The sequence below is a fragment of the Cuculus canorus genome, chromosome 32 (assembly GCF_017976375.1).
Source record: "Cuculus canorus isolate bCucCan1 chromosome 32, bCucCan1.pri, whole genome shotgun sequence".
NCBI classification, from domain to species: Eukaryota; Metazoa; Chordata; class Aves; order Cuculiformes; family Cuculidae; genus Cuculus; species Cuculus canorus.
The window spans coordinates 1290705-1306697 of NC_071432.1; the positions used below are offsets into that span (position 1 = coordinate 1290705).

Below are 15993 nucleotides of genomic sequence, written 5' to 3' on the forward strand. Positions count from 1 at the left end.
CCCCAGTATCCCCAGTGCCCCCATGTCCCTCCTCCCAGTACCCCCCAGTATCCCCAGTGCCCCCATGTCCCCCCCAGTACCCCCCAGTATCCCCAGTGCCCCCATATCCCCCCCCAGTATCCCCAGTGCCCCCATGTCCCCCCTCCCAGTATCCCCCAGTATCCCCAGTGCCCCCATGTCCCTCCTCCCAGTACCCCCCAGTATCCCCAGTGCCCCCATGTCCCCCCTCCCAGTATCCCCCAGTATCCCCAGTGCCCCCATGTCCCCCCTCCCAGTATCCCCCAGTATCCCCAGTGCCCCCATGTCCCCCCCAGTATCCCCCCAGTATCCCCAGTGCCCCCATGTCCCCCCTCCCAGTATCCCCCCAGTATCCCCAGTGCCCCCATGTCCCCTCTCCCCCTATACCCCCCAGTATCCCCCCAGTATCCTCCCAGTATCCCCAGTGCCCCCATGTCCCCCCCAGTATCCCCCAGTATCCCCAGTGCCCCCATGTCCCCCCTCCCAGTACCCCCCAGTATCCCCAGTGCCCCCATGTCCCCCCTCCCAGTACCCCCCAGTATCCCCAGTGCCCCCATGTCCCCCCTCCCAGTATCCCCCAGTATCCCCAGTGCCCCCATGTCCCCCCTCCCAGTACCCCCCAGTATCCCCAGTGCCCCCATGTCCCCCCTCCCAGTATCCCCCAGTATCCCCAGTGCCCCCATGTCCCCCCTCCCAGTACCCCCCAGTATCCCCAGTGCTCCCAGTATCCCAAAGGGCAGTGGGACACGAATAAAGCTCCACGTGCACCAAAATCACCGTTTTTCACCCCAAAAGCAGACGGGGGGGGGGGGGGGGGGAGCACCACCATTTCTGGGGGTCTCTCCCCCCATCGCCCCCTCCTCTGTCCCCAAATCACCGCGGGAATCGGGGGGGGGGCACTGGGAGGGGGACTGGGATGGAGCTGAGAGGGACTGGGGACACTGGGAGGGACTGGAGGGGGACTGGGAGGGACTGGAGGGGAACTGGGAGGGACTGGAGGGGGACTGGAGGGGGACTGGGAGGGACTGGAGGGGGACTGGAGGGGGACTGGGAGGGACTGGAGGGGAACTGGGAGGGACTGGAGGGGGACTGGAGGGGGACTGGGGGGCACTGGGAGAGACTGGGGCACTGAGAGGGACTGGAGGGGGACTGGGAGGGACTGGAGGGGGGCGGGGGGGTACTGGGGGGACTGGAGAGAGACTGGGAGGGACTGGAGTGGGACTGGAGAGCGGCTGGAGGGGACTGGGAGAGGCTGGGGGGACACTGGGAGGGACTGGAGGGGCACTGGAGAGGGGCTGGAGGGAGACTGGAAGGGACTGGAGGGGAACTGGGAGAGACTGGAGGGGAACTGGGAGGGACTGGAGTGGAACTGGGAGGGAACGGAGGGGACTGGGGAGGGACTGGGGGGTGCTGGGGGGACTGGGTGGGACTGGAGAGTGGCTGGAGGGGACTGGGAGAGGCTGGGGGGACACTGGGAGGGACTGGGGGACACTGGGAGGGACTGGAGGGGGCGGGGGGGCACTGGAGGGGTACTGGGGGGACTGGGAGGGACTGGAGGGCGGCTGGAGGGGACTGGGAGGAACTGGGGGGGTGCACTGGGTGGGACTGGGGGGCACTGGGAGGGACTGGAGGGGGAGTGGGGGGGCACTGGGAGGGACTGGGGAGCACTGGGAGGGACTGGATGGGGACTGGGAGGGACTGGAGGGGGAGTGGGGGGGCACTGGGAGGGACTGGGGAGCACTGGGAGGGACTGGAAGGGGACTGGGAGGGACTGGAGGGGTGCGGGGGGCACTGGGTGGGACTGGGAGAGACTGGGGGGGCACTGGGAGGAACTGGGGGGGACTGGGAGGGACTGGAGGGGTGCGGGGTGCACTTGGTGGGACTGGGAGGAACTGGACGGGGACTGGGAGGGACTGGAGGGCACTGGGAGGGACTGGAGGGGCACTGGGAAGGACTGGGAGGGACTGGAGGGGGACTGGGAGGGACTGGAGGGGACTGAAGGGGGACTGGGAGGTGCTGGGGATACTGGGGCATACTGGGGGCTCATGGGGGGGCACTGGGAATACTGGGCTGGAGGGGACTGTTGCCCCCAGTGCCCCCCCCGCTCCGGCACCAGTGCTCCCAGTGCCCCTCTCCAGCCCAGCCCAGTCCTCCCAACACACTCCTCCCAGTGCCCTCCAGTGCTCCCCAGTCCCTCCCAGTGCTCCCCAGTCCCTCCCAGTCCCCCTCCAGTCCCCCCCAGTGCTCCCCAGTCCCCCCCAGTGCTCCCCAGTCCCTCCCAGTCCCCCTCCAGTCCCTTCCAGTCCTTCCCAGTCCCTCCCAGTGCTTCCCAGTCCCCTCCAGTGCTTCCCAGTCCCTCCCAGTCCCCTCCAGTCCCTCTCCAGTGCTCTCCAGTCCCTCCCAGTCCCTCTCCAGTGCTCTCCAGTCTCTCCCAGTCCCCCTCCAGTCCCTCCCAGTCCTTCACAGTTCTTCCCAGTGCCCCTCCAGTCCCTCCCAGTCCCCCGCCAGTCCCCTCCAGTCCCTCCCAGTCCTTCACAGTTCTTCCCAGTTCCTCCCAGTCCCCCGCCAGTCCCCTCCAGTCCCTCCCAGTCCCCTCCAGTCCCTCCCAGTCCCCCTCCAGTCCCTCCCAGTCCCGCCCCAGCGTGGCGGAAGCCCCGCCCCCCGTTCCCATGGCAACCGCCGCCATCTTGAGCGCGGCGCACTCGCCGGGCCGGAGCCGCCGCTGATGACGTCGTACTGACGGCGATACTGCCGTGACGTCAGAGCCCCGGGGGGGCTCCAGGAGGGTCCCGGGTCATCCCTCCCAGTCCCTCCCAGTCCCTCCCAGTGCCTCCCAGTGACCCCCAGCCCCCTCCCAGTGCCTCCCAATCCCATCCCAGTGCCTCCCAGTCCCATCCCAGTGCCTCCCAGTCCCCCACAGCCCCCTCCCAGTGCCTCCCAATCCCATCCCAGTGCCTCCCAGTCCCATCCCAGTCCCCCACAGCCCCCTCCCAGTGCCTCCCAGTCCCATCCCAGTGCCTCCCAGTCCCATCCCAGTCCCCCACAGCCCCCTCCCAGTGCCTCCCAATCCCATCCCAGTGCCTCCCAGTCCCATCCCAGTGCCTCCCAGTCCCCCACAGCCCCCTCCCAGTGCCTCCCAATCCCATCCCAGTGCCTCCCAGTCCCATCCCAGTCCCCCACAGCCCCCTCCCAGTGCCTCCCAGTCCCATCCCAGTGCCTCCCAGTCCCATCCCAGTCCCCCACAGCCCCCTCCCAGTGCCTCCCAGTCCCATCCCAGTGCCTCCCAGTCCCCCACAGCCCCCTCCCAGTGCCTCCCAATCCCATCCCAGTGCCTCCCAGTCCCATCCCAGTCCCCCACAGCCCCCTCCCAGTGCCTCCCAGTCCCATCCCAGTGCCTCCCAGTCCCATCCCAGTCCCCCACAGCCCCCTCCCAGTGCCTCCCAATCCCATCCCAGTGCCTCCCAGTCCCATCCCAGTGCCTCCCAGTCCCCCACAGCCCCCTCCCAGTGCCTCCCAATCCCATCCCAGTGCCTCCCAGTCCCATCCCAGTCCCCCACAGCCCCCTCCCAGTGCCTCCCAGTCCCATCCCAGTGCCTCCCAGTCCCATCCCAGTCCCCCACAGCCCCCTCCCAGTGCCTCCCAATCCCATCCCAGTGCCTCCCAGTCCCATCCCAGTGCCTCCCAGTCCCCCACAGCCCCCTCCCAGTGCCTCCCAATCCCATCCCAGTCCCCCACAGCCCCATCCCAGTGCCTCCCAATCCCATCCCAGTGCCTCCCAGTCCCATCCCAGTGCCTCCCAGTCCCATCCCAGTGCCTCCCAAACCCATCCCAGTGCCTCCCAGTCCCATCCCAGTGCCTCCCAATCCCATCCCAGTATGTCCCAGTCCCCCCAGCCCCATCCCAGTACCTCCCAATCCCATCCCAGTCCCCCCTAAGCCTGTCCCAGTACCTCCCAGTCCCCCCAGCACCATTATGGTGCCTCCCAATCTCATCTCAGTGCCTCCCAACCCCATCCCAGTGCCTCCCAGTTCCCCCTAGCCCTGTCCCAGTTCCTCCCAGCACCATTCTGGTGCCTCCCAATGCCGTCCCAGTGCCTCCCAGTCCCCCCAGCCCCATCCCAGTGCCTCCCAATCCCATCCCAGTGCCTCCCAGTCCCATCCCAGTGCCTCCCAATCCCATCCCAGTACCTCCCAGTCCCATCCCAGTGCCTCCCAGTCCCCCCTAACCCTGTCCCAGTGCCTCCCAATCCCATCCCAGTGCCTCCCAGCCCCATCCCAGTACCTCCCAATCCCATCCCAGTCCCTCCCAGTCTCCCCAATCCCATCCCAGTCCCCCCAGCACTGTCCCAGTGCCTCCCAATCCCATCCCAGTGCCTCCCAATCCCATCCCAGTGCCTCCCAGTGCCCCCCAGCCCCATCCCGGTGCCTCCCAATCCCATCCCAGTGCCTCCCAATCCCATCCCAGTACCTCCCAGCCCCATCCCAGTGCCTCCCAATCCCATCCCAGTGCCTCCCAGTCCTCCCCAGCCCCATCCCAGTGCCTCTCAGCCCCATCCCAGCACCTCCCAGCCCCATCCCAGTCCCGTCCCAGTACCTCCCAGTCCCCCCAGCCCCATCCCAGTCCCCCCCAGCCCCATCCCAGTCCCCCCAGCCCCATCCCAGTCCCTCCCAGTCCTCCCAGTCCCCCCAGTGCCCGCAGGGAGGGGCGGAGGCGGGCGCTGGGTACACAGATTTATGCGGGGATGGCGTTGGCGCGGGGGATCCGGGATCGGGGATCCCATTGGCCGCCCGCGAGCCCGGAGCAATAAATAGTGGGATCCCCTCCCCCCCCCGAACCCCCTTATTGCGGGGGAGGGGTGCAAGGGGGGGGCGCCCCTCCCCCGCCGTAAAGTGCAGGACGGGACCCCCCGGATCGGATCCGCATCCGCGTTCCCACCGGATCAGCCCTAAACCGGATCCCAAACGGACTCAGATTGGATCCCAACCCGCGTTCACACCGGATCAGCCCTAAACCGGATCCCAAACGGACTCGGATCGGATTCCAACCCACGTTCACACCGGATCAGCCCTAAACCGGATCCCAAATGGACTCGGATCGGATCCGGATCTGCGTTCACACCGGATCAGCCCTAAACCAGATCCCAAATGGACTCGGATAGGATTCCAACCCACGTTCACATTGGATCAGCCCTAAACCGGATCCCAAATGGACTCAGATCGGATTCCAACCTGTGTTTACACCAGATCAGCCCTAAACCGGATCCCAAACGGACTCGGATCGCATTCCAATCCATGTTCACACTGGATCAGCCCTAAACCGGATCCCAAATGGACTCGGATCGGATCCGGATCTGCGTTCACACCGGATCAGCCCTAAACCGGATCCCAAACAGACTTGGATGAAATTCCAACCTGCGTTCCCACCAGATCAGCCTTAAACCGGATCCCAAATGGACTCGGATAGGATTCCAACCCACGTTCCCACTGGATCAGCCCTAAACTGGATCCCAAACGGACTCGGATCGGATCCGGATCCGCGTTCCCACCGGATCAGCCCTAAACCAGATCCCAAATGGACTCAGACCGGATTCCAACCCACGTTCACACTGGATCAGCCCTAAACCGGATCCCAAATGGACTCGGATCGGATCCGGGTTCACACTGGATCAGCCCTAAACCATATCCCAATTGGACTCAGACCGGATCCCACCCCACGTTCACACCTGATCGGCCTCAAACCGGATCCCAAAGAGGAGCCAAACCACCGCCAGACCGGATCGTGCCCCATCCCACCTCACACCGGATCGGATCCCAATCTGTGTTCACACCGGATCGGCTCCAAACCAGATCCCAATCGGACCCAGACCGGATCCCGCCCCAACCCACGCTCACACCGGATCGACTCCAAACCGGATCCCAATCCACATTCACACTGGATTGGCCCTAAACCAAAGGGACCCACACTGGATCCCCTCCCAACCCACACTCACACCGGAACGGCTCCAAACCGGATCCCATCCCGCCCTGTTCTCACGCCACATCGGTTCTGGAGCGGATCCCGCTCCGATCCACACTGGATCCGATTCGGATTCCTGTTTGGCTCCAGATCAGATCCAGATCACATCCGACGGCCCCTGGACTGGATCCCCAAAGCGGATCCCAACTGGAACCAGACTGGATCCCACCCCAACCCGCGTTTACACCGGATCAGCTCCAAACCGGATCCCCTTCCGAGAGGATTCTGCCCTGATCCGCCCTCACACACCGTTGGCTCCTGACCAGATCCTCTTCCGACCCCGGCTCACGTCCCATCGGCTCCGGATCAGATCCCGACCCATGTTCACACCCGATCGGTCCCAGATTGGATCCCAAAGAGGAGAATCGGCTCCAAACCGGATCCCACTCCCCTTTGGCCGACACCTGCGTCCACTCGGGCCCAAAGCGGATCCCAACCTCTTTGCAGCCCATCGGCTCCGGATCCGCTCCCGCCACACGTCCACACCCACCCGGCTCTGAAGCGGATCCGCTCCCGCTCCGAAGCTGCCGCCCAGGGCCGGATCCCCTGGGTGGGGGCTGGACCCGCCCCTCCAATCCACAGCCACTCCCGATTGGATCCCGGCCGGATCCCGCCCCAACCCAGCGTCGCTCCGGCCCGCGGCCGCTTCCTGCCCCGACCGGATCCCGACCGGATCCCATCCCGCGCCCCGTGGCCCTCTCCCAACTGGTTTGAGACGGGATCTCACTCCTCTTGGATCACAAATCTGATCCCAGACCAGATCCTGATCTGGAGTCGCTCCGGATTGTCCCAGACCAGATCCTGATCCGGAGTCACTCTGGATTATCCCAGACCAGATCCTGATCCGGGAGTCACTCCGGATTGTCCCAAACCAGATCCTGATCCGGGAGTCGCTCCGGATTGTCCCAGAGCAGATCCTGATCCGGAGTCGCTCCGGATTGTCCCAGAGCAGATCCTGATCCGGAGTCGCTCTGGATTGTCCCAGAGCAGATCCTGATCCGGAGTCGCTCCGGATTGTCCCAGAGCAGATCCTGATCCGGGAGTCACTCCGGATTGTCCCACACCTGATCCTGATCCAGGAGCCACTCCAGATTGTCCCAAACCAGATCCTGATCCGGAGTCGCTCCGGATTGTCCCAGACCAGATCCCACTGTAGGAGCTGCTCCTGCAGAGTGGATTCCATCCGAACCGATCACTGCTCCCGACTGGCTCCGCACTGGATCTCACCGCGATTGAACCCCACTCCCAATCGGCTCCAGACCGGATCCCATCGGAATCAAACTCTGCTGCCAATCAGCTCCAGGCCGGACCCCTCCCTCTGGATCACCGATCGGTCCCAGGTTGGATCCCGCCCCTATCGATCACCCATCCGGATTGGTCCGAGATCAGATCCCGCCCCTCCGGACCGCCATGAGACCGGATCCCACCTGGATTGATCCCACCCCCAGATCGATCCCAATTGGTCCAAGACCGGATCCCTTACAAACACTGTTCCCGATCGATCGGCTCCAGCCCGGATCCCGTCCCGATGGATCTCCCCTCCCAATCGGCTCCCGCCCCGATGGATCTCCCATTCTGATCAGCTCCAGCCCGGATCCCACCCCAATGGATCTCCTCTCCGGATTGGCTCCAGAGCGGATCCCACCCCTATGGATCTCCCATCCCCATCGGCTCCAGCCCCTATGGATCTCCATTCCGATCGGCTCCAGAATGGATCCCACCCCTATGGATCTCCCAGCCCCATCGGCTCCAGCCCTGATGGATCTCCTTTCCCTATCAGCTCCAGAGCGGATCCCGTCCCAATGGATCTCCCGTCCCCATCGGCTCCAGCCCCTATGGATCTCCTCTCCGGATTGGCTCCAGACCAGATCCCACCCCGATGGATCTCCTCTCCCGATCGGCTCCCACCCCTATGGATCTCCCATCCGCATCGGCTCCAGCCCCTATGGATCTCCTCTCCGATCGGCTCCAGAGTGGATCCCACCCCTATGGATCTCCTCTCCTGATCAGCTCCAGCCCGGATCCCACTCCGATGGATCTCCCATCCCCATCGGCTCCAGCCCCGATGGATCTCCTCTCCGATTGGCTCCAGAGTGGATCCCACCCCTATGGATCTCCCAGCCCCGTCGGCTCCAGCCCCTATGGATCTCCTCTCCGCTCGGCTCCAGCCCGGATCCCACCCCTATGGATCTCCTCTCCCGATCGGCTCCAGACCGGATCCCACCCCTATGGATCTCCTCTCCGCTCGGCTCCAGCCCCTATGGATCTCCTCTCCGCTCGGCTCCAGCCCGGATCCCACCCCTATGGATCTCCTCTCGGCTTGGCTCCCGCCCCTATGGATCTCCTCTCCGATCAGCTCCAGCCCAGATCCCACTCCAATGGATCTCCTCTCCGATCGGCTCCCGCCCCTATGGATCTCCCATCCCCATCGGCTCCAGCCCCTATGGATCTCCTCTCCGATTGGCTCCCGCCCCTATGGATCGGCTCCCGCCCCTCTGGATCGGCTCCCGCCCCTATGGATCTCTCTCCTCTCGGCTCAGCTCCCGCCCCGATGGATCGGCTCCCGCCCCTCTGGATCGGCTCCCGCCCCGATGGATCTCCCGTCCCGGTCGGCTCCGGAGCGGCTCCCGTGGCACCCAGCGCCCCCCCTTAGTGCAAATGCCTCCCTCCGGCTAAAAACGCGGAACCCCAACCTGGAAGAACGAGGAAAACGGCGCTGGGGGAGGGGCGGCGCCCCCCCCGTCCCCTCCCCCCAAATCCCCTCCCCCCCCCCCTTCGGGGCGCCCCCCCCTTCCCCCCAATTTTGGAGCCGAAGGTGCGCGGGGGATGGGGGGGGGGGGGAGGGGCGCCCCTCGCTGTGCTTTTCCGTAACAAAACCGGGAGGGGAGGGGTGTCGGGATGGGGGGGGGTCTGTCCGTCCGTCCGTCCGTCCGTCCGTCCGTCGGTCGGGGCTCACAGTCAGCTGACTCGCTCGGGAAGAGGCGTCCTGGTGTCGACCGGCTCTTCCCGGCCCGGCGGCCGCGGCACGGAGGAGGCGTTGGGCGGTGGCGGCGGCGGCGGTGGCGGCGCCGAAGAGGAGGAGGAGGAGGAAGAGGAGAAGGACGAGGAAGAAGAGGACGAGGAAGAGGACGAGGAAGGGGGGAGCGCAGTGTCTTTGTGCTCGGCCTCCCCCCGCGGTTTGTACGGCACCGCCGCCGCAGTCTTTGCCGCCTCCTTGGCGCAACCGTCAGGCGCCGGCGGTTTCTCCCGCTCGTCGCCGCCGCCGCCGCCCTTCCCGCTCAGGTCCTGTGGCGGCGGCGCGGGGCTGCCGCTGTCCCTGGGGGGCGGCTCGGCCGCCGCTGCCGTCGCCCCCGGTTCCTTCCTGGTGGCGGCGGCGGACGGCGGCAGCGCGGTGCCGCGGCCTTTGGGGCTGCTCTCCTTGCTGCGCCGGCCGGGGCTGCGGGCGCTGCGCGGTCCCTTGGCGCCGTGTTCCGGCGGCGGCGGAGCCGCTTCCCGCACCTCCAACACCACCGCTTCCCGCGTCTTCCGCTTCTTGATGGGCAACACCGTCTCCTGCACCGACGGCGGCGTCGACGCCTTCTTCTTCGCCTCCGGCGCCGCTCCTACCGGGCTGCCCGTTCCCGTCGCTCCCGCCGGCTTGCGGCCTCGTTTCTTCGGCACGGCTTGGCTATCCGGCTCCGTTTTCCGCTTCCGACCGGGCCGTTTGATGGCCAAGACCTGTGTGGAGGTGGTGGCGGCGCCGGGTTCGCCGCGAGCGCCGGCTTGGCCCGGTTGGAAGGGCATCTTCACCAGGAGTTTGCCGGAGCTCTTCTCGATCACCCGCTTGACCTGAACCCCCTCGGACGGCGCCGCCTTCGGCTTGGCGGCCCCGCTGCCCTTGGGGCGGCCCCGGCCGCGGCCCGTGCCGGAGCCTTTGGGTGATTTGGGCTTCTTGGGCGGGCGCTGCTCGCGCCGCGAGGGGCTGCCGCGGCCCGTGACGGTGAAATCGAAGTCGTTGGGATCCAGGGAGGTGTCGCCCACCTTCTCGAAGTAGGCGATCAGCTCCACCTTGGAGCGGAAGGCTTTGCCCTGCGGACTAAGGGAGAGGAAAGAGGGATTTAGGCGGGCGGCGAGCACCGGATGGGCGGCGCGGCGCGCTGCCGGCACTCACTTGATCAGGTAGACGTCGTATTTCCCCGCCGATCGGCCCGATTTCCGCTGCTTCAGCTTGCGGGTCCAGCCCTCGGGCAGCGTGGGGTCGTCGTACATCGGCCCCCGGTCCCGGATGATGGAGCGGCGCTGTTTGGGAGACGCTGAAGCTTCCGGCGCCGCCGGGGCCGTCCCGGCTCCTTCCGACGTCTCGGCTTTGCCGGCCTCAGCCGGCTCGGCGGAAGGCTGCGTCGGCTCCTCCGGTTTCTCGTCCTTCCGCTCCTTCCTCACCTTCTTGGCCTTCGGCGGCCGCTCCTTCAGCCCCTGAAGGTTCTCCTCCGCTTTCTCCTCCCTGGAATGAAAGAGAGGGATCAGTGCCGGCACGGAGCCGGAGACGCCGGCGCCTGGGAAAGCAGAGCCGGAACCGGCGGCTCCCGCGGGGGAAAACGGCGCAGAAATGGGCAAAGGGGGGATTGGAGCCGCGGGGCGGCCGGGATCCGTATCCGCTCGGACCGTAACGCAGCCGGAGCCGCACACGCCGGAGCTGCAGGGACCGGAGCCGCAGGCCTGCCGCCATCCAGCCGCCGCAGCCACGGAGCCGGCAAGGAGAGGGAGGCTGGGAATCAAAGCTTCGTTAGCGCCGGATCCTGTGCCACGATGCGGGAACGACGGCCCTTCCAGGGTCTCGGAGACGCCACGGCGACGCCGACCCCCTCAGCGCCAGGCCTGGAATCGGCCCCCCTGCTGCCGTTGGTCACGGCCCTAATTAGGCCCGGCGCTAATTGGAGCCATCAGACGCCGGAGATCGCGGCGATGTCGGTGTCCGGTGCGTAACGGGAGCGTGAGGAGCGCCGGAATAGAGACACTTCCCGATGGCCGCGGTACCGTCCTGGCGCTCCGGACGCAGCGAGGAGGCCGTGGTGCGGCGATCCCGGTGATCCGGGTCAGAGCGCAGCGTTCCGGAGGGCGATCCGGGGCCAAGCCAGCGTACGGCACAACCAAAGTGCGGCGCTCCGGACGGTGAGCGGCGTTCCGGGGGGCGCAGAAGGGGATCCCCATCGGCTTCCAGACAGCATCGACGCGGCACGAGGGCGGCCGGATCGGCACGAGGGCGCGGCGCCGCCTCCAGGGGCGGCGAGGGCGGATTTGGGCCAATTTGGCCCATTTTTGGGGCGCTTTTTGAGAGATTTGGGGGCTCCATTTGGGCCGGTTTGGGGTAATTTGGTGAGCATCGCTTTTGGGGGGTTTTGGGGCGCGGCGAGGGCCGCTTTGGGCGGATTTTCGGGGTAAACGTCGGGGAGTCGTGTGAACGCCGCGTTTCGGGGGCAATTCGGGGGGTTTTGGGTGACGGCTGAGCAGCATTTTGGGGGGAACTCTGAGTAATTTGGGGGTGTGGCGTCAACACCGTATTTCGGGGTATTTCGGGGGGATTTTGGGGGCCACACAAACATCAGATTTTGGGGCAAGTTCAGCATTCCGCGTAAACCCCATATTTGGGGGCAGTTTGAGGAGGTTTTGGGGGCAGTTCGGGGGTTTTGGGGCCCGCGGTTTGGGGGAATTTGGGGCCTTTCGGGGCACGGCGTAAGCACCGTTTTTTGGGGCAAAGCCACAGATTTGGGGCAATTTGAGGCATTTTGGGGCTCAGCGTCAATGGCAAATTTGGGGGTGATTCAGGACAGTTTTGGGCACCACACGAGCACCGCATTTTGGGGCAGTTTGGGGCGATTTGGGGCATTTTGGGGTGTTTTGGGCGCTGTGCGAGCACTGCGTTTTGGGGCAGTTTGGGGCGTTTTGGGCACTGTGCGAGCGCCACATTTTGGGGCGATTCAGGGCAGTTTTGTGCTGTGCGAGCACCGCGTTTTGGGGCAGTTTGGGGCGTTTTGGGCACTGTCCAAGTGCCACATTTTGGGGCAGTTTTGGGGGTTTTGGGCGCTGTAAGGGCACCGCGTTTTGGGGCAGTTTGGGGCGTTTTGGGGCAGTTTGGGGCGTTTTGGGGCAGTTTGGGGTGTTTTGGGCACTGCACGGGCACCGCGTTTTGGGGCAGTTTGGGGCGTTTTGGGGCAGTTTGGGGCAGTTTGGGGTGTTTTGGGCACTGCACGGGCACCGCGTTTTGGGGCAGTTTGGGGCGTTTTCGGCACTGTATGAACACTGTGTTTTGGGGCATTTTGGGCGCTGTGCGAGTGCTGCATTTTGGGGCAGTTTGAGGCGTTTTCGGCACTGTGCGAGCACTGCGTTTTGGGGCAGTTTGGGGCGTTTTGGGCGCTGTGTGAGCACCGCATTTTGGGGCAGTTTGGGGCGTTTTGGGGCAGTTTGGGGCATTTTGGGCACTGTGCGAGCACCACATTTTGGGGCAGTTTGGGGCGTTTTGGGCACTGTCCGAGTGCCGCGTTTTGGGGCAGTTTGGGGGTTTTGGGCACTCTGTGGGCACCGCATTTTGGGGCATTTTGGGCGCTGTACGGGCACCGCGTTTTGGGGCAGTTTGGGGCGTTTTAGGTGCTGTGCGAGCACTGCGTTTTGGGGCAGTTTGGGGCGTTTTGGGGCGTTTTGGGGACTGTGTGAGCACTGCGTTTTGGGGCAGTTTGGGGCGTTTTGGGGCGTTTTGGGCACTGTGCGAGCACTGCGTTTTGGGGCAGTTTGGGGCGTTTTGGGCACTGCGAGCACCGCGTTTTGGGGCAGTTTGGGGCATTTTGGGTACTGTGCAAGCACCGCGTTTTGGGGCGATTTGGGGCGTTTTGGGCACTGTGCGAGCACCGCGTTTTGGGGCAGTTTGGGGCGTTTTGGGCACTGTGTGAGCACTGCGTTTTGGGGCAGTTTGGGGCGTTTTGGGCACTGTGCGAGCACTGCGTTTTGAGGCAGTTTGGGGCATTTTGGGCACTGTGCGAGCACCGCGTTTTGGGGCAGTTTGGGGCATTTTGGGCACTGTGTGAGCACCGCGTTTTGGGGCGTTTTGGGGCAGTTTGGGGCGTTTTGGGCACTGTACGAGCACCGCATTTTGGGGCAGTTTGGGGCATTTTGGGCGCTGTGCGAGTGCCGCATTTTGGGGCATTTTGGGGCGTTTTGGGGCAGTTTGGGGCGTTTTGGGCACTGTGTGAGCACCGCATTTTGGGGCAGTTTGGGCGCTGTGCGAGTGCTGCATTTTGGGGCAGTTTGGGGCGTTTTGGGCACTGTGCGAGCACTGCGTTTTGGGGCAGTTTGGGGCGTTTTGGGCACTGCGAGCACCGCATTTTGGGGCAGTTTGGGGCGATTTGGGCACTGTGCGAGCACCGCGTTTTGGGGCAGTTTGGGGTGTTTTGGGCACTGTGCGAGCACCGTGTTTTGGGGCAGTTTGGGGCGTTTTGGGCACTGTGCGAGCACCGCGTTTTGGGGCAGTTTGGGGCGTTTTGGGCACTGTGCGAGCACTGCGTTTTGAGGCAGTTTGGGGCATTTTGGGCACTGTGCGAGCACTGCGTTTTGGGGCAGTTTGGGGCGTTTTGGGCACTGTGCGAGCACCGCGTTTTGGGGCAGTTTGGGGCATTTTGGGCACTGTGTGAGCACCGCGTTTTGGGGCGTTTTGGGGCAGTTTGGGGCGTTTTGGGCACTGTACGAGCACCGCATTTTGGGGCAGTTTGGGGCATTTTGGGCGCTGTGCGAGTGCCGCATTTTGGGGCATTTTGGGGCGTTTTGGGGCAGTTTGGGGCGTTTTGGGCACTGTGTGAGCACCGCATTTTGGGGCAGTTTGGGCGCTGTGCGAGTGCTGCATTTTGGGGCAGTTTGGGGCGTTTTGGGCACTGTGCGAGCACTGCGTTTTGGGGCAGTTTGGGGCGTTTTGGGCACTGTGCGAGCACCGCATTTTGGGGCAGTTTGGGGCGATTTGGGCACTGTGCGAGCACCGCGTTTTGGGGCAGTTTGGGGTGTTTTGGGCACTGTGCGAGCACCGTGTTTTGGGGCAGTTTGGGGCGTTTTGGGCACTCTGTGAGCACCACATTTTGGGGCGATTCAGGGCAGTTTTGTGCTGTGCGAGCACCGCGTTTTGGGGCAGTTTGGGGCGTTTTGGGCGCCGCATCCCCATTTCAGGGGGGTCCTCATTCCGGAGGACACTTACAGCGGAGGGGGTCCCGGATTTGAGGTGCCAGAGGGGTCCCCATTTGGGACTCTCAGCACACGGAGCAGCCCCCGTTCTGGGGTGCTCAGTTTCGGGGTGCCCAAGGGGTCCGCGTTTTGGGTCGCTCAGACCAGGGAGGTCCCCGTTTTGGGGTGCGCAGAGGAGTTCAGTTTTGGGGCGCTCAGAGCGGGGGGTGTCCCGTTTCGGGGACTCTCGGGGAGGTGTCCCCCTTTGGGGCCTCTCAGAGCCGGGGGACGCCTGTTTCGGGGTGTCCTTGTTTGGGGGTGCCCAAAGAGTCCCCATTTCGGGTCTCTCAGAGCAGGGAGGGCCCTGTTTTGGGGTGCAGGGGGGTCCCCATTTGGCGACTCCCAGAGGGGCCGCTCAGGCCGGGGGGTGCTCAGTTTTGGGGCGCCCCAAGGCCCCTATTTCGCCTCCCTCCGAGCAGAGTTCGGGGGGCGCTGGGGGGGTGTGTCTGCGCGTTTCGGGGCGCCCCGTTCGGCTCGGGGGGGGTCTCGGTTTCGGGGCGCTCCGTTTCGAGCCGCCCCAAAGATCGGCGCTCGGGGCCCGTCGGGGCCTCGGGGTAGAGGGGTGGGGGGTCCCATTTTGGGGGTTTCCCGCGCTCCTACCCCCCCCAGCCCCCCGTTCCCGATCGTGACGCACTCGCACCCCCCGTGTCCCCCCCCCGCCCCCCCCGCCCCGCTTCCCGCGCGCGCGCTCGGAGGTGGCGGGAAAAGCGCGCGGGAAGGGGGTGGGGGGTTGGGGGGGGGGGTTGGGGGGTGGGGGGGGTCCTCGCGCCGGCGCGCGCGCGGGAAACGCATCGCCGGGACCCCCCCCGCCCCCCACCCCCCCGTCTCCCGCCCCCCCCCCTCTCTCCCTCTTTCCTCACTCACAGCCGCTCTTCGGCTCCGCTCGGCGCCGCCATTTTCTTCGCAGCGAAAAAAGAACCCGCGGAGGGGGGGGGGGAAAGGGGGGGGGGCGGGAGGGGGGGGTGAGGAGAGAGAGAAAAGGGGGGGGAAGCGAAGAAAGAGAGAGGAAGAGAGAGAGAAGAGAGAGAGAGAGAACGGGGCGGGGGGGGAGGGGGGGGGCGCGTGTAGAAGCGTTTGAAGGGGGGGGCCGGGCCGGCCCGAGCCCGAGAGGGAACCCGGAGCGGCGCCGCCCCGCCCCCCCGCGGCAGCCGCCATTGGGCCGAGCGGCTGTCCATCACGGCGAGGGGCGGGTGGCCATTGGCTCGGCCGGGGGTGAGCCCCGCCCACCGCCCACCGCCCCTCCCGCAGGGGGCGTGGCCAGCGCGGCGCTGCCACTCACGGATGGGGGCGGGCGGCTATTGGCTGGGGCGGGGATGGTTGAGCCGCGCTCCTTCCTCATGCCCCGCCCCTGCCCCGGAGGGGGGCGTGGCCAACGTTCGGCTGCCAATCAAATCGGAGCCGCGCGGCGATTGGATTCAATAGCAACGGTTAAGCCACGCCCCTCTCCCACCACGCCCCTCTAAGAGGGGGGCGTGGCTTAATCCTCCCGCCCCAGCCAATCGGCGCGCGGCTCCGCTTTGATGGGCAGCTGCGCGTTGGTCACGCCCCCTCTGCCCCCGCCCCTCGCCTGTAGGGGGCGTGGCCAGCGCGCGGCTGGACGGGCGGGGCGGGCTCAACCCCGCCCCTCGGGCTCGGAGGGGGCGTGGCCGGCGCTGCTGTCAATCAAACCCAATCCTCGCTGCGATTGGCTGCGGCGGGAAGCCTAAGCCACACCCCTTCATCTTT

General features: G+C 65.8%; 1 protein-coding gene across 1 annotated transcript; it reads right to left on the reverse strand.

Moving 5' to 3' along the window:
- Positions 1-8881: 8881 nt before the first annotated feature.
- MECP2 (methyl-CpG binding protein 2) lies at positions 8882-15210 on the reverse strand. The gene is made up of 3 exons (XM_054052210.1): positions 15133-15210; positions 10184-10513; positions 8882-10108 (listed from the first exon to the last, which is right to left on the reverse strand). Exons 1-3 carry the CDS (start codon positions 15162-15164, stop codon positions 8992-8994), a joined length of 1479 nt encoding a protein of 492 aa, XP_053908185.1. The 5' UTR covers positions 15165-15210; the 3' UTR covers positions 8882-8991.
- Positions 15211-15993: the final 783 nt, after the last annotated feature.